Below are 22,194 nucleotides of genomic sequence, written 5' to 3'. Positions count from 1 at the left end.
TGACTGCGGTCTGGCTTCTTTTCAAAAAAAAATAAAAATTTGTAATAGTCACCGCATCTAGCTTATCAGCAGATTATTTTTAATTAGTTTATCAGCAAATTATTCAATAAATTGCAGCTGCCCCAAACAAACTTCGATTATTCAATAAGTTGCAGCTGCCCCAAACAAACTTAATCGAAATTTTACTAGGCTTTCTCAAAGTTAAATTTTATATGAAAATTTAGGAGGTAGTCCAACTGTTATTTCTTTTCTTGCAGATAGGGGTTACTTGCATACTTGCAAAAGTCCTTTCATTTATTTATTTATTTGCTATTTTACATTCCAAATTTTAAAATTTTATTCAAACTGTTATTACTTCATGCTTAGAAACCTTGGTTAAAATTATATGATTCAGTATATATTACTTGTATTATCAAAACTTAATATAATAATTAACATGCATATAATTATTTATTTAATATTTTTATCACATTCTTTCATTTAATTTTATACACAAACTTTAAAATGAATAAAGTATCAAATATTATTAAAAATAAAAATCCAACATTAATGATCATTATACACTCTACTAACTTATTATTGTCATAAATTCCCTAATATATAATATATATTCCCCAGCATATAACTTCTTTAGTACAAATTAGATCAAATTCCCTACCACAATAGAACTAATTTCTCAATCAAATTCCCTGCCAAATATCTGAAATGAAATAAAATAATCTTACCTGAATCACTCGCTGTTCCCTTAGATATCATGAAGCATTGAGGGCATCCAGCTGCCTCTGAAGTTCTTCGAGATCGACATCGTCCGATAGCGAGCTCGTCGTCCCTCCTAATGCTGCACCCTCCTGATATTGTTGATCAGCACTTGGAAGCTCTCTGGTTAAGCCTTCTGGAAGTGCCTCTGAGAAGAGAGAGAATGGTATGGAGATGCAGAATTAAACAACAGCAGCAAGGCTAAATAGATTTAAACAGAATTACCTGAAGCTGTTGGAGCATTGAATGCTTCTGTCTCACTATCATCTACAACACTGATAAGGAGTGAAAAAGCTTTAGGCTTCAGAATTTGGATTGAGGAAGGTAACCAGTCACAAGAAAATGAAACTATAGTGCAACAAAAGGAAACTATTAAACTCTGTAAAAAGGAGTATATTGTATCGAAGATTTCGGAAATTTAAATACATACCAAACAAATTCTTATGTGTTTACAAGGAAAAAAAAAAGTATATATATATATATATATATAATAATTTTATTATTAAAATAAAATATATAAATTTATATAAAGCAATTATATAAATTTAAATTAAAAAAAATTAGAGCCAATTTGGCTTAAATTAACTCTAATCTTAATTTCAAGTATAGCACATCTATGACATTAGCAAATATCTCAAAAAAAAAAAAACAAACACAATTTTCAGCCACAAGATATAGAGATGGCAGTTGCAAGAACTAGACAGTCTAATCTCTAGTGATAGTGGCAAAAGAGAATATACTTCCTGATAAAGTTCGCCAGAAAGAAAGTCATTTAAGATATTGTCTCAGGCTTCAGGGTAGATGGGTCAACCCATTTAAACCCTTCAAAATAAAGGACATTCAAATTAAAGCCTTTCACGAGCTTGAAATAGATTTTTTTTGTTTTTTTGTCCGTGTAGGGTGAGTGCTCACCTTTAGAATTCTTCACATTATTTACAAACAATGTGCTACGCATTCCAACACTACTTGAAACCATTTAGCTCTTTCATTTATGATTACGAAGGATCTTCCCAACAGGCTCATGGGCAGCCCAAATCAATTAACAAACCTACCTTCCAAGTTTGCTAATATCAAATATAAAAAACCATGATGCTCCTTGGTTCTTAGAAGGATACGGCTATACGGCCAAAATAGTAAATTTTCGTTCTTAGCCTAGCAAAATTACCTTATATTCCACTCATTATCCATATGAAGTGGAGATTCATTTTGCAGAGATGCGTCAGCTTCATTCTTTGCTTTGGCTAACGCATCTCTGACTGGTTTTGCAAGGAGATACTCCTTCTGCACCCAAAAATGGCAATAAATTATAATTCATCAGAAATGGGATCCATCAAACTAAGAAAATGAAGCAGACAAGTGAATGAGTTAAAACCTGCCGCTCAATGCAAGCTGAGTTTGAACACTGGGGATTTGGCCTCATCTCCATGGTTGGAAAATAGTCTTTTAGGGAGTTATATCCCTACAAAAAATAGAGAAAAGGAAAATTCACATAAATACCACACAATTAACACTTGTGTCAAATCTATTCATGAAAAGGTGTACTTCACTTTTAAAAAGTTAATAATGGTGATTGATGTGATGTTAAAGTGTTGAGTGTTGTAAATGAAAATATGAAAGTTTAGGCGCTAGATCTGTAAATAGATAAGAATTAAATGGTATATAGGTAAATGCCCCTATAGAAAAAATTTGACTTGTGCTAATCAAACTAAAGTTTTCGGGAGAGAAAATGCATCTTTATCAACAATCAAATGATGAATGGGTTGAATCTAAATCAAGAATTAACATTAAAATTTATGTATTTGTAAAGGAAAATCATAAAAAGTTATTGGAAATAACAGATGCTTAATTGTATGAAATGTTGTATGACAGACAAACAATGCTAGAACGAAATAAAGATTACCAGTTCTGATGCGAGCGCTTACAATGAAAACTGAAAAATACATAACAAGATGTTCAGAGTAATGTACCAGATAGGGGGATACTTCTCCAAACTTCAGTAAGAACTTAAGCGCATTCTGAACTAGCAGACCTGCAATAACTCCCTAGAAAACCAGACATTTGTTGTTATTTCAGAACAAATAAATGATCAGAAAGAAGAAATGAATTTAAGCATTTGGCTAACTTAGTCCTTGTTTGGAAATCTAGAAGGTTTCAAGGACTCCAAGTTTTAATGGGATAACAAAGTAGAGGAATCATTCCCTTATTGACATTCAGTTGACCATATGAACAAGTAGTCCTCAAGCTAAGTTTGAATACAAAAAAAAAAAAAAATTATTACATCCGAATAACGGAAGTGTGGATTCGGGTGTATTTTTGGTATATTTTTGGTGTACTCACCTGATTACACCCAAAATAGGTGAGTACACCCAACATGCACACTAAATACACTCATACGCACATACGAATGATCCGTATGAAATGAAATTTCCCAAAAAAAGAGGGGATTTAGTGCTAAAACCCTCTAGCTCAGATTTTTTTATTAAAAGAAATTTACAATGTATGGCAGATCCAAGGGAAGTCATGCACACTCAAAAATTTTTAAAATTCATTTTTTTACAAATAGAATATTCTTTTAATTTTAACCAACTAAAAATTTTTAATATATTGATTTTTAAATTGTCATGTATGTGAGGTAATTGAACTTCAAAACTTGAACTAAAATAGGTTTTAAGCTTTATAAACAAAAATAAAAAAAAAAAATCTAAAATAGGTTTTAAGCTTTATTAGCACAAAAAAATTTTATCTTAAAAGGCAATTTTTTTTAACTCAAAAGAAAATATAAACTTCTATTTTAAAATTTATTTATTTTATTCAAGTAAAGTGTATTAAAGATGAAAATCAAAAATTAATTTTCGTAGTGTAAAATATTCAACATAAGTGGGCAAGTTATTTTTATAAAATTTTCAATAAAGTTTCTGAAAATGCAATCGACCTTAGTGATCTTAATAGCTTTAATAATAATAAAACATTTTATTTTAACCATCGCATTTGAAAAAAGGAAGTTGAGGAGGCTTTAAGAAAATCAAGGGTAGAAAATCACTAGAACCTGATGATATCTCAATTAAAGTAGATTTGAGAGTTTCTTGACTCACTGAAAACTTTAATATTATTTGAAGAACTAAGAAAATGCCCAGGAAGTAGAGGAAGAGTGTTATGGTAACCATTTTTAAGAATAAAGGGGATGCACAAGAGTGTGCAATTTATAGAAGAATTAAGTTAATGTGTCATACTTTAAAATTATGGAAAAGTGTAATTCAACATAGGTTAAGAAGTGATACAAAGATTTCTCATAATCAGTTTGGATTTTTGTCGGGCAAGTCTATCTGGAAGTTATACACTTGTTGAGATGTTTGATGGGGAAGTACTGAGAGAGCAAGAAGAATCTACATATGATTTTTATTGATTTAGAAATAACTTATGATAAGATTCCCAGCGAAGTTCTTTGGAGAGTTTTAGAAAAGAATGGTGTTGATATGACTTATATTCTAGTCATTAAAGATATGTATACTAGAGTTGTTACTGGTGTTTAAACAGGAGGATTGACCCAAGTATTTTCCTATTTCAGTTGGATTAAAAAGGGTTTTTGTTTTATTTATGGATGTTCTTAATGGAAATTTACAGGAGGATGTAACTTGGTGTATGTTTTTCACTGATGATATCTTTCTTTTGGATAAAACTAGAGAAATAGTTCAAGAAAAACTTAAATTATGGAGGTGTAAATGGGAGTTTAAAGGCATTCATTTGAGTAGATCTAAAATTGAATGCATGGAATGTAATTTTAGTAGTAGTAGCTCTAGCGACAAAGTTGTAACTATTAGTGATCAAATCATTAAAAGATGTGGACATTTTAGATATCTCGGGTGTATTATTCAAAGTGATAGTGATTTAAATTGGGATGTTATTAGTAGAATTTAGGTTGGTTGGTTGAAGTGGAGGAATGAACTAGGTCTGCTTAGAGTTGAAGGAAAACTTTATAAGATGGTGGTGAGACCTGCAATGCTTTATGGTGCAAAATGTTGGCCTTTAAATGAGAAGCATAAAACAAAGTTAAGTGCCGCTGAGATGAGAATGCTTAGATGGATGAGTGGCTTGACAATTAAAGATAAAATGCGAAACAAATCTATGTAGCTTCAGTTACAGACAAGATTAAAGAGTCATCTTAGATGGTTTGATCACATTAAACGTCGACCATCTGATGATCTAGTTAGGAGAGTAGATGTTTTAGATTTGACTTATGTTAAGAAAGGCAAATATAGTAAAAATTGATTTTGATCTATTAGAATTAAATGAAAATATGATAATAAATAGGCCCAATTAGTGGGGTAAAGGCTTGTTGTTGTTGTTGTGGTAAATAAATTTTGAGTATAAATTTTAAAAATTTGAAACCTTCTTTTAAATAAAGATCGAAGCACATTGATATTTTTTCTCATAAATGAATTTAAATTCCAATATAAATTCATTATAAATTTTAAAATGCTTTTGTGATACACAATTTTGAAAATGTATATTACATTTTGAAGGATTTACAAAGATAACAAATAATTCTTATACTTGTATATCTAATACAAAAAATTTGATATTTACTTCTATAACACTTTATAGTGTTACACTTATTGAGAAAAAAATTAGTAGACACTGCAATAATAAGGTAATCATTCAACACTTTTAGAGATAAGAAGTAGGCGTTACAATTGTAAAGTTTCTAATTATTGGATATTTTATCCTTTTACATTAATACGTTCTAAAACAAAAAAATTAAACCCATCAACATTGATCCCAAACATGTATAAGAAAAGTTGAAATTAAAAAAAAAACATTAATTTGTGTCCCTATTAAAAAAAATTCCCTACTCCGCAACTACTTCCTATTTTTCACTAACCACATTCCTCCATAACTTCATCATTGGCTCAGCACAACCAACAAACAAAATAATAAATTTGTTTTAAATTATTTGAGCATAAATCCTTCATCAATTATCTTGCAAAAACAAAATGTAACTTAGTGCTAAAATAAATACTATCTTTTTTTACTGTTATTACTTCACTAGAAAACATTTCATATTCAAATTATTTATTGTGCATAAAGTAACTATAATTTCCCAAAAAAAAGTTTAGACTATTTGTTTGTATAAAACATTTTCCTTGGTTGTCGAAACAGGTATTAGATTCCCGAGATTTCAGACGCATGGATATAACCCGCCATTACAACATTTACTCTCCTTAAAAAATATAGATGTCAAATGGACAAATCCAATCCATTTTAAACATATTTATCTAATCATCCAAAACCGCCCAAGGAATTGCAGCAGCCCAAATTTATAATGGTTGCAGCAGCCCAAATTTATAATGGGCTTTGGCGGTTTATCTGTTAAAGTCCATTTACTGTCACTTGTAATATAATACAACACTCTTTTAATATACACTAATTCAAAAATTCACTTGATTTTTAGTCAAATTTAAACCAACTTTGGCTAAAATTGAATTATTTTTTAGTTTACAATGGCATAATAAAAATTTAATTCGAGCAGTATAAAAATTAGTGAAACAACTACATTTTTGAGGCATAACACAAACAAGAGATAAATAAATCAACTGATAAGAATGTAGTTATATTTATAAGCATTGGCATCATTTATTTTTCATTGTTAAGTCGCAAAATGGTCAGCAACTACCTTAGCAGACTTTAAAATAATGGGCTTAAGGGCTAGCTCTGAGCCCAAGGGTTTGTCCATTTAAGCCCATACGCAGTAGGCCACCCCTATGACCTTTAGAAGGTCACACTGACAAGCTATGTTATACTCAATTTTTGAGAAATTTGATAAATTTCGACGATCGAAAATGTACCTCAATTTTCGTATCCCTCGGATTTCAATCAAAATAATTTTATAAATTCTAAATGAAAAAACCAATCAATTCCATATAAAGCATCATATGTTGATTATGAATAGATTGAGAAAAAAAAAACTTTGAAGTTATAAGTTTAACATAATTAAATTATTAATCTTGCATTGTTACTGTTCTCGTGAATGGTGTCAAATCAGGGAAATCCACATTCCTCATCTTCCCTCTCTATTTCGTCACACGGCTCTCCTCCCCTCCACCTCTCTTCTCTCACACGACTGTTGTTGTTCCAAAGAAGTACAGCCCGCGACCCTTGCTACAATGAAAAGGTTACGGACTAGAAGAGAGGCAAGCGGCACAAAGGAAGATTGCAACTCAAGATTTAGGGCTCCGGGACAAATTTTGTAAGTGTGAATTCCTATTGCACGCTAATTGAGACATTCATTTTATTTCTTGCACTTTCATTTTGAGTCTTTCCTCGTTTTCCGTGTTTTTTTTTCCTGATTTTGAGTCTTTCCTCGTTTTCCGTGTTTTTTTTTTTTCCTATAGCCATCAGAGGTGTCGATTGTGTGTCAAAAGCGTCGAACATCTTTTGCGAGCTTCCAAAAGGGATCTAGCAGAACATCAACTGGAGAAGTGTGGTTGGAGGTGATAGAAAGTAAATTTGGCAGCTTAGGTGAAGGATTGGTCATCGAGAAAGCCATTTAAGATATATTTTGGCAAATCAGTGATCTTTTAAGCTAAATGACCTAATAAACTAATATATTATGAATTCCTAATTTGTTAAAGATTTCAGGTTGGTTATGTGAGGCGACGAGTTTGAGTCAAGCGTGCAAAAGATCGTCATAGGTTGACTCCGTTAAAACTCATGTAAAATAATCCAAGATAGGCATGTATAAAAGATATATGTATGAGATAGATATATAATGATATAAAAGATATGCATGATAAATAGTTGCACAAAAGAGAATTATGAATGTTAGCAAATTGCATAGAAATGTTTCTGAATAATGTATACATGAAGAATGAAATATTTTAAATGTGAATGATTGCATGTGCATGCTCAAGGAAAGATTTTACCCCCTAATGGTATAGACAAGGGATGTCAGTGTGCCCGCGTACGTAGAGTTTTTCTATCACCCCAGACAATTGTGATAGTTCACTAACCGTTATGCTGATAGGATAATATCAGTCAGAGGGCGAGTAGACTAAAGCTTACTTCCAAAACATATCTGATGTTTACATTGTTAATCATTGTGCCAACATGATAATATCGGCTAGGGGCAAGTATGGGTCTTTTCACCCTATACACTTGCAATGTGTATATGGCTAACGGTTGTGCCAACGGGAGTCGACAGAGCAATATCGGCCAATGATGTGTTAGGCTTGTTGACGGTAATCCTCATAGAGACAGTTGTGTAGGTAAATTATAAAGTAAAAGTAAAGTTAAAGTATATGCTTATAGAATATTGATTATGTTCGTTTAGAGAACATCAATGATGCATGTATTAGCATATATCAAATTATTTATAAATATATATCAGATTGCTTGTAAATAAATATGAAAGACCGACATATTATATAATTTCTTATAAACATGCATGTATATTGTATTTTTTCATTAAAAAAGACCGACATATTATATAATTTCTTATAAACATGTATATATATTGTATTTTTTCATTAAATTATTGTAGTTTAGAAGTGTGATTACTCTAGAATTATCTTTACATAACACATTCAATTACTTTAATATTATTTTAAGTTTTAAACATTTGAACAAGATGTATAGAAAAGTAGTAAATGTGTATAGAAGTTCAAAACAACAAAAGGAAATGTATAAATTTTTATTTGTTAATTTTAATTACTTTATTTAGTGGCTCTTTTATGTATTATTTGAAAATTAAATTATTAGTGATAGAATTAGAATAGTAGTAAATTAATTTTCACCGTCCGACCGTTTGTTCTTGGCTTGATTAACTCGAAACCCCGAACCGGATCACGACAAGCTAAGCCGGCCCAGACTACTAACAGCCCTACCAATGACCAACAAAATTAGCTTGCCATAACTGTTAATATGAGATTCTCGATCTCTATTTATTCAATTAATTCATAAAGCAAAAAATTTACTCTGACTTTTTTTTTTTCCGAAAAGGATGTAAAAAACCACAAACAATAAGAAAAAATTTCCTCACCATGGTGGTTGGCAATGATGCAGCACAAACCCCTTCTCGCTTGAGCGTGCGTTCATCCACTCCAGATGCAACAACCTATGAAAAACAACAAAGTTTATCAGAAAAATTAAATATAAAGAGTTGAATGGTTAAATAAATTTCCAAGCTGTTCAGAAGATATACCTACCAAACTGTGGTAAATAACATTTTTTAAAGCACTTAAAAATCTTAAAAAATTCTGAGTTGTTTTCCATATAGGAAAACTTGAGATTTACAAGGAATCATATAAAATATTAAAAAAGAAAAATTGTCGAACCAGCAAAGTGCATGCTAGATACATTTTTCAAAAGGTGTGTCTCCAGTAAACCTTGGTCATTAAACATTTATAAACTAAAACAATAGCTTACGAACTACATATTCTAGCTACCTATGTGCTTTCTGTAACTTGCGTTTATGAGATGCAACTAGTACTTCAAAATTAATAAGCACTGGTGCTGAAATGGTTTAAGAATATCTCCAATAAAAATTTAAAAAAAAATATTTAAAGGCATGATCTCATAGAAAAATAAAAAACAAGCAGCACACGACTCAAAAAAAAATTGAAATTAGCATAAAAGGAGTATCTTCATAAACCAAAATTGAATTAAGCATCTGAAAAGCATCATTAAGAAGAAAACAAAAGATATTTATCATCCTTTTGAAGGATACAAGCCAAAATATAGATTGATCTAATAATGACATGTGAGCTGCCCACGGAGACGTCTCCCGTCATCTGCTGCAGCACCGCGAACCAATTCCGAGACCCAGACAGAACAAGAAGCTATCTAGCGAACTGGGACTAGTTCAGAATAACGAATTGAGGGTCGACCAACCTGACGTGAATTTGACACCTCATTTCAACAATGGGCACAATCCTGATTACGTAAGGCTTATATATGTGATTCCTATGTTTAGGTTTGAAGTTTTGGTCTTGTTTCTGCTCAAGACAGTTGTCGACATCCTCTTTCTCTCTTTTAGGGCTATATCTAACGGCGAGTAGTCCTCCGACTATAACTCATCTGAGGTGGTGATCTCCTTCAAATGGATCGAGTGGTGCTTTGACTGTAGCTCGTTCTCGTGGAGTATTGATCTAGGACTTTTCCATCCTCTGCATCCCTCTACATATTGTCGCTGCCGTATTTCCTCACTGTTGAAACCACTGAACAGGATTCTCTGTCTTACTGCAACTCCAGCCAATAACTGCCACCTCCACACATTGTCGTCCCTTCCAGTGATCGATCCTTGCTGTTGCCATCAGGAAATAGCAAATCTACTATTTCTCTGTTATCCAACCATTATTCTGACTTGTTTCCACTGAACTACAGCCTATCCTATTGTCCCTGCAGTCCCAGCTTGCTGCCCCAGCACCAGAAAGCACTCATCTAGATGTCCTGCACTCCTTAGCCCTTCCTCTTTGCTGCCGCTTGATGTCCCAACCCTCTGCTTTGCCTCCAAAGCAATTCCAGCCCCTCATTTTGCTGTCCCAACCACCCAAAACCCATTTAAGCCACCCACTTCCGCTCCCACACCACCCAGCCGACCTCCACCATCCATGGATCGAGCTCTAGTGTGACATATTATTGTGGCTTCGCTTTCAAGCGCGCTAGTTGTAACCTCCTATTTGCTTTTAACAATAATATTTTTTTTCTCTTATGCTTTGGGTTAACTCTAGAATCAATTGATATCAGAGCAAGCTTAACTCTACTCCCATCATAGGGTTTCTAGCATACATCCAAACCCCACCCCTACCTCCACCTAAATTTCTCTTTTCCACCATAGATCACCTCTGCACATCTTCCACCGACCCATGCTCAAAATCGAATCATACCATCAAGGAGGAAATATACAGAAGTTGATCAGAAGTTCACTATGGAATAGAAACAGCGGCAACTCCACCAAGTGCCACAGAAGCTCAATGAAATATAGGAAAGGACCCAGGGAGAGGTCCTGAATCCGTAAAGAGATGAAGGAACACCTGAATCCCTCCAGCAGTGATAATTTCAGTAGAAAAAAGACAGGCCACAACGCTTTAAGTTATGATTTCAGAGAAGGTCGAGAGATAATGTCTATTAGAGATTTCATAGTTAAATAACCTCAACTCCGAAGATTTGACTTAAAATATCTGAGAAATCAGTATTCAAAGTCAAGGTGGATTTGTCATATTTTGACAACCCTTAGATCCGTACGAGTTCATCGAATGGCTCCAAAATGTGAAACTTTTTTTGAGTATCAGGATGTCCCACCATACATAATGTTAAAACTAACCGCCGGTAAGTTAAAGAGGAGTGCATTTTTTATGGCAAAATTTGAAGCACTTACGCCAACGTGAAGAAAAAGATGGGATCATTATTTGGTCCCAGATGAAATGAGTGATACAGTCATTACGAAAAAGATGTGCAAACCCAAACTTAAAAAATGGAGCAACAACTTTACCAGATGAGCACCACATATTTTGATAGTCTTTGAATCGTCAAAGCTTTTTGTCATTTTCTACAAAAAACAGGGCCTCTTTTGCACAAGTTTAAGGACTTTTGTACTTTTTATTCTTTTTGTACTTTTTGAACCTCTTTTTTATGTATAACGCAAAATACACATTTCAAGGATAACTGTCACATCTTACAGGGAGAATTCAACCACAAAAAACTAACAACAATGGTACACTCAGAAAAACATCTAATGTTACGGTCCGACTTGATAGCATGGAATTACTAAAGCAGGAATTGTCCGTAGAATAGAGGAAAACTATCAAACAGTTTCATTTCATAATTAAAATGAAATTCAAAATACAAGAGTCATTCTATTTATGAAATTAAAAGTTATAATCAGTTCGTACATCTTTTTAAATATTTACAACTGACAAAAAATAAAAACTAACATATAGTACCTATTAGTCTGTGCTTCTCAGCCCCTATACACATATTCTCTAGAATCCATCTAGCCTAAAGTTAGTTTTCTTGTAAATTGTTAGTAACTGAATATTTGAGTTGAACTACCCTACAAACAAATATTTCCAAATTACAATAATTCTCATTTTAAAATATTTTGTAAAAGTACAATAATAGTGAAAGACGGTGTGCATTAAATGAACAGTAAATAAAATAAATTTGTATTTAATTTATTTATTTTTGTTACATTTTTTTTTTATTATGAGTCACCATCTAAATATATACTTTAAAAAATATACATTTAATCTTTTTCAACCCACCATAACGATAGATAATCATTTTCACTTTCATTTTCATGCACGAGTACATTGCATTCTCTTGTCAGTACCACCCATGAGTGTTTCCCATATGAATGCATATATTATATTATATTTATTTTCTTGTGTTTAACATTTTAAAAAAATATAAACTTTTGCATTTTAAAAGAAAAGTTAAAAAATAGTAAAAACGAACCATTGCAAAATAAAAAATGTATTTATCCACATATACACTCTGAAGTTCTAGTCCTTAGATCAATCTAATCCTATAGAGCACTTATAAGAATAATTCAAACTTAATTATTATTGATTCATTTCTAATCTCTTTAGTGAAATTTCCTAACTTTACATTTCTTTTTTTTTTACTAAATTTAAGTCATTTAATATTTATCTACTAAACTAGCTATATTTAAAGTATCTAATTAAGTGTTTAGGAACATATCTTGCTTATGATAAAGTTATTTCAATAATTTATTTTAATATATATATAAATATTAAAATATCTCATTTGAAGAAATTAATTTTTCAATTGATGATTAGATGATATTTCAAAATTTATGTCGGGATGCTTGCAATAAGAGCAACTTAATATTTTTAAATAGCATTGTTAAATTTTAAATTTAACATTGCATTACTTCAACAAAAAAAACTAGCAATTAAAGAATAACATTGAATTTCATACCTAAATTTAGTCCCCGCAACGCAACTCCTTTTTCTTATTCCAATCACCACTCGAAAGACCTATCATAAACCTTGATACAATTTAATTAAATTCAGTTTTAGGTTTTTCTCAAATTTCTACTAATTTCTCATAAAACATCAAACATTGAAACCCTTAATAGTTATATATATATATATATTTGAAATTACTTACATAAGCATGAAAATCATCTTTCTCTTGCTAGTTTAACATTTTTGTCGATCAAAGCTAGTGAGTGCTCGATCGAGCATCAAACGCATGCAAGAAAAGTTAATTCCTGCTTCTAGAGCTCAAAATCGCTCAATCAAACGTTCCTGTGATCCGCATGATCTTTTCCTCCTTCACATTTACTCAGTCAGGGTAGAAGAAGTTTTGATCTTCCTTCTCCCTTACACAAGAAACAGATGCACGAGAAAGGCTCAATTTCTTCCCTCTCACGCTCATGTTTGGCTCAAACAACTACAGAGATCATCGCTCAATCTCCTTCCCTTCATGTTTGCTCATTGCATCTTAAACCATCAACGACGCACGAAAGATAAGCCGCACATTTTCTCTCCCCTCTTCTTCCTTCTACTTTTTCTTCCTTCTTTCTTCTTTGATTTATTCTTCCAGCGTCTCTCACGCCATCCTTTTCTCTCACTGCCTCCATTCTCTCATTCTCTCTGCCTCTCTCGTTGTGGAGTCTGATTGTAGCACCCATGCTGCCTCCATTCTCTCATTCTCTCTGCCTCTCTCGTGTTAAATAAAGGGCAAGAGAATAATCTTGTTAGTTGTGGAGTCTGATTGTAGCACCCATGAACAGCAAGCAGACTGGCTTCCACGTAGTCAGTGCATCCGGCGCCTTGGCACCGGGCTATGGGCCCTTAAGCGCCCATTGAGTGGTCCCAAACTAAGAATTTGGAAGTCCTGTGCCCAAACTGGAGTTGTTCTCATGAGAACTGTTATTTATGTCACATTTCGAGTAGTGTATGTGCGGGATTGGAGCGTACCACTTCCAGTTTGTTCATTAACAAAATCCTGGTGAAAGGTGAGAAAGATTCTGATGCTTTTAAGCGTGTGTTCTTGTGTTGGATCAGTAGAAAGAGTGTAGAGTGGTGTGTTGTAAGCTTCTTCGTGTGAGTGAAAAGAAGAAACTTGTGTGAATCCTTTATAAAACTCTTTAAAATTCATAATGAAATTTGTCATGGTGTGGCTCCATGATTTTTTTCCCGTTCTCGGGTTTCTCCACATAAAATCTCTGTGTTCTTTTCGGGTTGTTTTTTTATTGTGCTTCTGATTTAAATTTATTGTTCCGATTTTCTCGAATTCTATGATCATATTTCGTTGTGACATTGAGAATTGCTTGGAGGATTCCTAACAAAAGTCATATCAAAATGGGGTTCGATTCGACTGGAAGCAATGACAAAAGAAGCAATGTTCAAGGTAGAGAAGTTAAATAAGACGAATTTCGCATTCTAGAAGATGTTGGTGAAAGATTTGTTGTATAAAAAAAAATTGTACTTGCTACTACAAGGAATCACAAATAAATCTGAGTCTATGCCTATGGAGGAATGGGAAGTGTTAGATCGAACGACAATGGGTTTGATCAGGTTAACACTTTTCTCATCTGTTGCATTCAAAATTGTGAATGAGAAAACTACGGTGGATCTCATGGCGGCATTGGCCAAGATGTATGAGAAATTTTATGTTCCCAATAAGATTTTTCGGATGAAGAAATTATTCAATATGATAATGGTGGAAGGTTGTTCAGTGGCAGAGAATCTCAATAACTTCAACACTATGATGAACCAGTTGTGTTCTGTGAGGATCAATTTTGATGATGATGTCAGAGCACCGGTGATACTATCTTCTTTGCCGAAAAACTATGGTGGTTTGGTAATGGTGGTGAGCAATTCTTCAGGGACTTCAAAGTTAAACTTCGACGATGTCGTGGGTCTGATATTGAATAAAGAAGTTCGCAAAAAAACATCGAATGATGAATCTTCAGGTTCTACGTTGAACGAACAGAGGAAGGAATCTGGGCAAAATACAAGCAGAGTCAGATCCAAGTTCAAGAAAGGAAAGCCCAAGTCAAGCAGAGGAGAATGATAGAACTGCAATAAGAAGGGCATTTTAAGAAGAATTGCAAAGCTCCGAGGAAAACTTATCGTGGATGACAGGATAGCAGTTTCTTTACTAATGTCTTCATAGGTGAAATTCAAAATGACTCCCTGATGTTATCCCAAGTCAACACTAAATCTTGGATACTGGATTCAAATGTCTCTTTTCATGCTTGCTCCAATAAAGAGGTATTCAAAAACTACACTCATAGTGATATAGGGAAGATTTATTTGAGAGATAATAAAGCATGCAGTACAATAAGAAAAAGGGATGTTAATATCAAGTTGTCGAATGAAACAGTCTGGAAGCTTACTGATGTCAAACAAATTCCATGTTTGAAGAGAAATTTTATCTTTGTGAGCCAGCTGGCAAATTCAGGACTCGTGACAACTTTCAAAGGTGAATCATGGAAGGTGACCAGAGGGGCATTAGTGATGGCTCAAGACGACATTGAAGGCACCATTTATCTTATCAATTAAATGATTGTTTTCATTGATGTGGTTGGAACCATGGTAGATGCAGGTTTATGACACTGTAGACTTGGCCATATGAGCAAGAAAGATATGAAATCCCTACTTTCAAAGAATAAGCTTTAATGTTTGAAATCAGTTGATCTGGATTTCTGTGAAAATTGTATTTATGGTAAACAGAAGAAAGTTTCTTTCTACAAGAGCGGGTCAGTGGAGAAGTCTAAGAAACTAGAGTTAGTGCATACTGATGTATGGAGTTCTACTCCAGTTCAGTTTAATGGAGGTTCTCCCTCTTTTGTAACATTCAATGATTAACACACGAGAAAGATATTAGTTTATTTCTTAAAGCAGAAATTTGGTGTATTTGAAGTATTTAAAAAATATAAGTCTATGATAGAAAATGAGAAGCTTGAAGCTGAAGTGTCTCAGATCAAATAATGGAGGTGGGTACCGTGAATAGAAATTCTGGAATTTCTGTGCTACAGAGGGGGTCAGGCATAACTTCACTGTCCCAAGGACACCGCAGCAGAATGATATGGTTAAGTGCATGAACAGAACAATCACGGAGCATGCTAGAAGCATGAAGTTGCATGCAGGCTTGCCGAAACAGTCTTGGGTTGAAGCAGTTCACACTGCAATTTACTTATTAATCGTAGTCCATCAGTACCTTTGGAGGAAGACTTACCTGAAGAAGCTTGGAGTGACAAAAAATGTATGCCTATCTCATTTAAGAGTATTTGGACGTTTTGTTTATATGCATGTTGATGCGGGTTCTAGAAGCAAGCTTGACTCAAAATTTGTCAACTGCACCTTCATTGAATATGACTCAGATGAGTTTGGATACAATTTTTTGGATTATCAGAATCAGAAATTCAGCAGAGACGTCACTTTGAACGAGATGGAGATGTACAAGAACAGGACTAGAACTCATGACAGTCCGTCAGCTACTTCTAAAGAATCTAAATATGTGGAGATATATGATACTGGTAATCAGGAGAATGGAGAAAGGAGTGCTCAACCAGAAGAAGCACTAGAAGCTCCTCAAACACCTACTACAAAAGTAAGGAGATCTAGCAGAGTGAAACAACTCATGCAAATGTATTCTTCTTCTTTACACTATTTGTTATTAACTGATAGTGGTGAACCAGAGTACTTGGATCAAATCAGACTTGAGATTTGACGGTATTACCAAATGACAAAAGAGCACTGCATAACAAGTGGGTAAACAGGCTGAAAGAAAAGTCGGATGGTAGCAAATGCTACAATGCAAGTCTTGTTGTGGAGGATTTCCAGCAAAAGGAATAAGTGGATTATATAAAGATCTTCTCCCCAATGGTGAAGATGACGACTGTGAGGGTTTTGTTGATTCTAATAGCAAAATAAGTTTTACAACTGGAACAAATAAATGTAAAAACAGCTTTCATACATGGAGATTTGGAGGAATTTTACATGGTGCAACCACAAGATTATAAGGTTCTAAGCAAAGAAGGTTTGATCTGTAGATTGAAAAAGAGTCTTTATGGCTTGAAGCAGACTTCGAGACAGTGGTACAGGAGGGTTGACAAATTTCTGTCGGAAAATGGGTACTCGAAGTGCCAGGCAGACCGTTGTTGCTTCATCAAATACTTTTGGTAATTGTTATATTCTACTTCTCTTGTATGTAAATGACATACTGATTGATATGGAGAATATCAAGGAATTGAACAATCAGTTATCAAGTGAGTTCGAGACGAAGAATTTTGGTACAACCAAAAATATCCTCAGAATAAGAATCAACAGAGACAAATGCAGGAACACTAAGTTGTCCCAGGCAGGTTGAAAAGAACCTACAGAGTTCAACATGAGTGAGATGAAACCAATTAGCACTCCCTTAGGTAATCACTTTAAACTATCTAAAGGAGTTATTGCCTAACTCTAAAGCAGAGCAAGCGCAAATGGAGAGAACTACGTATGCATCAGCAGTTGGAAGTTTGATGTACGCGATGATTTATACCATGTCAGATATTGTATATGCAGTGAGAGTAGTCAGCAGGTATATGGACAATCTAGGCAAACATCATTGGGAGGCGATAAAATGGATTCTCATGTACTTGAGAGGAGCAGTCAACAAGACACTTTGTTATGGAAAGACAGAGATCAGTCTACAAGGATTGTAGATTCAGATCTACCAGAAGATGTGGAAAGTAGAAGTACAACAGAGTATATCTTCACATTGAGGAGCACAGCAGAGAGTTTGGTTCCTAGGTTGCACTTTCTACTACGGAGATCGAATATGTTGCTATTAGTGATGCTAGCAATGAAATGATTTGGCTACAGAGTTTCATGGCAGGATTGGGCAAAGTGCAGGGGGATTGAAAAACTCTACAATGACAATATGAGTGTGATTCATCTTGCTAAAAAAGTTGTTTTTCATGTCAGGACGAAACACATCCAGCTCTGGTATCATTTCATTCGATCTCTTATAGAAAATGGGCAATTATTTTTGCAATAGATCCATGCAGCTGAAAATCCTGCTGATATGTTGATGAAGGAGATGACTCTTAAGAAACTAAAGCTGTGCTTGACTTCAATTAGGTTTCATGAGGATGAAACTTAGGGTGAGCCACACCATGTTACGTGACCATAGTACGTGACTATGAAGACAATTCAGATGGAGGAGCAGATACATAGGATTGGACTTGGTGCTATCAGTTTCCAAGTGAGAGATTGTTAGTTGTGGAGTCTGGTTGTAGCACCCATAAGTAGCAGCAGATTGGTTTCCATATAGTAAGTGCACCTGGCCCAAGGAGTTGAGTTATGGGCACTTAAATGCCAGGTAAGTGTTCCCAGACCGAGAAAGTGGAAATCCTAAGCCCAAAGTGGGCACTTAGGCGCCCACTTCTGGTGTTAGAGTGCCTACTTCCAGAGAATTGACGCCCAAGCAACCAAATTCGAGCACCCGGAGCAATTCTCACGAGAACTGCTATTTATGTCATGATTTCAAATAGCGTATATGAGGGCTTGGAGCGTAACTCTTCCTATTTATTCATCGAGAAAATCCTGGTAAATGTGAGAAGTGTTGGCGAGAAGGATTCTGGTATCTTCAGACATGAGTTTCTGCGTCGGATCAGTAGGAAGAGTGTAGAGTGGTGGATTGTAAGTGAGTGTTAAAACGAAACTTATGTGAAACCTTTGTAAAACTAAATGAAATTCATAGTGAAACTTGTGGTGATGTGACTCAGTGGTTTTTTTCCGTTCTAGGATTTTTTTCACATAGAATTTATGTATTCTTTTCTAATTTATTGTGTTGTGACATTAATAATTGTTTGGAGGATTCCCAACAAATCTCTCGTATAAGCCTTTCCATGGGCAACGGGAGCTTTGAGTGAGCAACATCAGCCTCACAGGTGTCATAAACAAGTATTTTATTTTTTTATAATTATGTTAATAAAAAAATTTAAAAAGAATTATTACAATCCCATTTACTTATAAAAAAATTGTTCTTGAAATTTAAGGTACAAAAATATATTTCACACCTTAATTAAAAATATAAGTATATTTTTCTCTCATTTCCGATTCATTCTCTCAAGTGGCATCTCTTTTAGTTTTGTGGTTTCATAATACAGGAAAAAAAGAAATCTCTCTACTTTTGAGTTGGTTTACATCATAATCTATATGATTCTTTCTAGTTTTGTTATAAATGTCAGATTAGGTTGAACGCCTATGGGGTCTGTAACGAGTTTGCTAGCCTTATCAGCAATATACTTCCGCAGCCTATAAGCCACTTTCTCAATCTTCTCCACAATTTCATATGGACCAACATACCGTAAAGTCGACTTTCCAGATTTTTCAACTGCTTAACACGTTTCACCGGACTCACCTTCGGAAAAATAAATTCCCCAACTTTAAATTCCACTAGTTCATGCTTATCATCACAATATTTTCTCTACCTATCTTAAATTGCTCCCAATTTGTCATGAATGAGTCAGATTTTCTCACTTGTTTCATCGACTAGATTAACAATAATTAATTTTATCTCACCAATTTCTGCCCAACAAGGAGGTGTCTTGCATTTCCTTCAATTTAAGGCTTAATAAGGAGTCATACCAATACTAGTCTGGAAGCTATTATTGTAGGCAAATTCTATCAGAGGTATGTGCATTTTCCAATTTCCTCTAAAATCAAGAACACAAAGTCAAAGCAGATCTTCCAATATTTGGATCCTTCTCTCCAACTGATCGTCTGTTTGGGGATAAAAAAACTTCAATGAAAAGCAATTGAGTACCCAAGGCCACTTGAACTTTCCTCCATAGTTTAGATGTGAATCTACTTTCTCGATCTGAAACAGTAGACTTTGGCACTATACAATCTCACAATTTCATCAACATAAAATTTGGACAACTTGTCTACATAATTCATCTGTCTAATAGGTAAGAAATGTACAAAATTGGTCAGTCAATCAATAATCACACATACAACAACACGACCATGTTTCGATCTTGGTAGTCCTGTCACAAAGTTCATAGCAATGTCCTCTCATTTCCATAATGGTATGGGCAATGGTTGCAAAACCCCACTAGACTTTTGATGCTCAACCTTATTCATTTGACAAGTATGACACTTTACCACAAACTTTGTTATACTGTGGTCCAATCTTGGCCACCAGAATAAGCCTTTAAACTCCTGATACATCATGTTGCTTCTTGAATGTATTCTGCAGCCTAAATAGTGAGCCTCATGTAAGATTTCTTTCCGTAAATCATTCACATTAGGAATATAAATTTTATTCTTCTATCTAAACAACTTTTCTTTATAAATCTTATACTATTTTAACTAACATGCACTCATCTAATCTAATATGATCTGAAACTCTGTATAATGTGGTAGTGCATTTCTTATCCGTCCTTCAATGATGGTTGAATTAACATCTAATCCAGTAGTGCAAACTTTCATTATTTGATACCACTACAGGTAATTACAAACATTCATATCTTTAATTAGTTCTTCTCGATGTGTAATTACCCAGTTGGCACTACTATCTACCTTCCTGCTTAATACGTCTGCCACAACATTTATTTTTCATGGGTGAAAATATTATCCAAATCATAATCTTTAATAAGCTCAAGTCATCTCCATTATCTTAAATTCAGCTCCATTTGTATAAAAATATAATTTAAACTTTAGTGATTTATGAACACCTCATACTTAACTACATATATATAATATCTTCATATTCTTTAAGCAAAAACAACTATTGCTAGGTCAAGATCATATGTCAAATAATTCTTCAATTGTCTAGAGGCATAAACAATTGTCTTTTCGTGTTGCATAAGCGCACATCCAAGTCCTCTTAAAGATACATCACTATAAATCTGGAAGTCTTTTGTTCCTTAGGAAATAGTCAATACTTGAACTGACATCAAACACATTTTCAACTTATGGAAATTTTCCTCCCAACGATCTGTCAACTCAAATTTCACCATTTCTTTAGTCAATCTGGATAAAGGCATTGCAATCTCAGAAAACCCCTCAACAAATTTGTTATAATAGTCTACATGACCTAAAAATCTGTGAACTTCTGTAACAGTAGTTGGTTTGGGTCAATCAGCTATCGCTTTAACATTGTTCTGGTCCTCTGTGATTCCTTCACTACTAATGATATGCCCAAAGAATGATATGATCCTCAACCATAATTCACACTTTGACAGCATGACAAATAATTCTTTCTCCTTGAGTGTCTGCAAAACGAGAAAAAGATGATATGCATGATAAGCTTCATCACTGGAATAGATTAGAACGTCATTGATGAAGGCTATCACAAATTAATCTAGAAATGGTTTAAAGTTTTGTTCATAAGATCCATAAAGACGGAGAAGCATTTTATAACCCAAAAAGTATCGCCACATACTCATAATGTCCATGTCGAATATTGAAAGCAATATTTGTTATGTCATTTTCCTTAATTCTTAACTAGTGATAATCTGATCACAAATCAATTTTAGAAAATACAGAAGCCTCTTCTAATTGATATAAGAGATCATCAATCTTTGAGAATGGATATTTGTTCTTAATTGTGAGCTTGTTCAATTCTCGATAATCAATATATAGCCTTAAGCTCCCATCTTTTTTCTATACAAAAAAACCTAGAGTTCCTCAAAGAGAATTGGTTGGCATGATAAATCCTTTCCCCAATAAGTCATATAGGCTGCAGTTGCTCTTTGATTGTCATCTTATAAGGTATTTTTGCTATTGGTTCCGCGTCTAGTATTAAATCAATAGAGAAATCAATCTCCCTTCTTATAAGCAACTCTAACAAATCATCCAAGAATACTTTTGAGTACTCCATTACTACTACTACATCCTCCAACTTCTTTGTTTCTTTCGCAATATCAATGACTTCAGCTAACAAGTCTTGGTACCCTTTCACTAACAATTTGTAGGCCTTTAAATAGGATATTATCATACATAGGACTCCAATATATCCAACAAATTTTAATTATTCTTCTCCAGGGATATTAAATTTGACAATATTTTTAGTGCAATCAAAAGTTGTGAAATAATTAGATAGTCAATCCATCCCTAGAATCATTTTAAATATGGTCAGTGGTAACACTACCAAATTTGTCTTCAAGCTTCTATCGCATATTGTCAGATTTACACAACTTCTATCAGTCATTATGGAGACCCATTAGGTAGAAGAATTGATAAGGCAACACACATTTTGAATGATTACAATCCTTCGAATGTCATGAGCTCTTCAGAAATAAAGGGGTGTCATGCTCCAGTATAAAATAGAGTTTTGTTCAATTTGTTTTGGATTGATACATAACATATAATAGAGTACAAATATCTTGAATTAATTATTGATTTGACAAATTTACTAAAATAAGGAAATACATATAATAACGTCAGAAGAATCCTTTTCTTCCTGCTG

General features: G+C 33.8%; 1 protein-coding gene across 2 annotated transcripts in view; it reads right to left on the bottom strand.

Moving 5' to 3' along the window:
• Nucleotides 1-507: 507 nt before the first annotated feature.
• The window catches only part of LOC110024807 (ubiquitin-like modifier-activating enzyme 5), a 42,695-nt gene continuing 21,008 nt past the window's right edge, over nt 508-22,194 (bottom strand). For both annotated transcript variants that reach the window (XM_020724965.1, XM_020724967.1), the window contains 6 exons: nt 8,792-8,866; nt 2,724-2,798; nt 2,129-2,215; nt 1,922-2,037; nt 982-1,031; nt 508-904 (listed from right to left, as the gene is read on the bottom strand). In XM_020724965.1, coding sequence (XP_020580624.1) covers nt 753-904; nt 982-1,031; nt 1,922-2,037; nt 2,129-2,215; nt 2,724-2,798; nt 8,792-8,866 — 555 coding nt within the window. In that variant the 3' untranslated portion in view covers nt 508-752. The remainder of the gene's footprint in view (nt 905-981; nt 1,032-1,921; nt 2,038-2,128; nt 2,216-2,723; nt 2,799-8,791; nt 8,867-22,194) is intronic.

Source organism: Phalaenopsis equestris, unplaced genomic scaffold, assembly GCF_001263595.1.
Source record: "Phalaenopsis equestris unplaced genomic scaffold, ASM126359v1 Scaffold000276, whole genome shotgun sequence".
Classification (NCBI taxonomy): Eukaryota; Viridiplantae; Streptophyta; class Magnoliopsida; order Asparagales; family Orchidaceae; genus Phalaenopsis; species Phalaenopsis equestris.
Note: the sequence above shows the minus strand (reverse complement) of the source record. Positions and strands in the feature narration are given on the sequence as shown.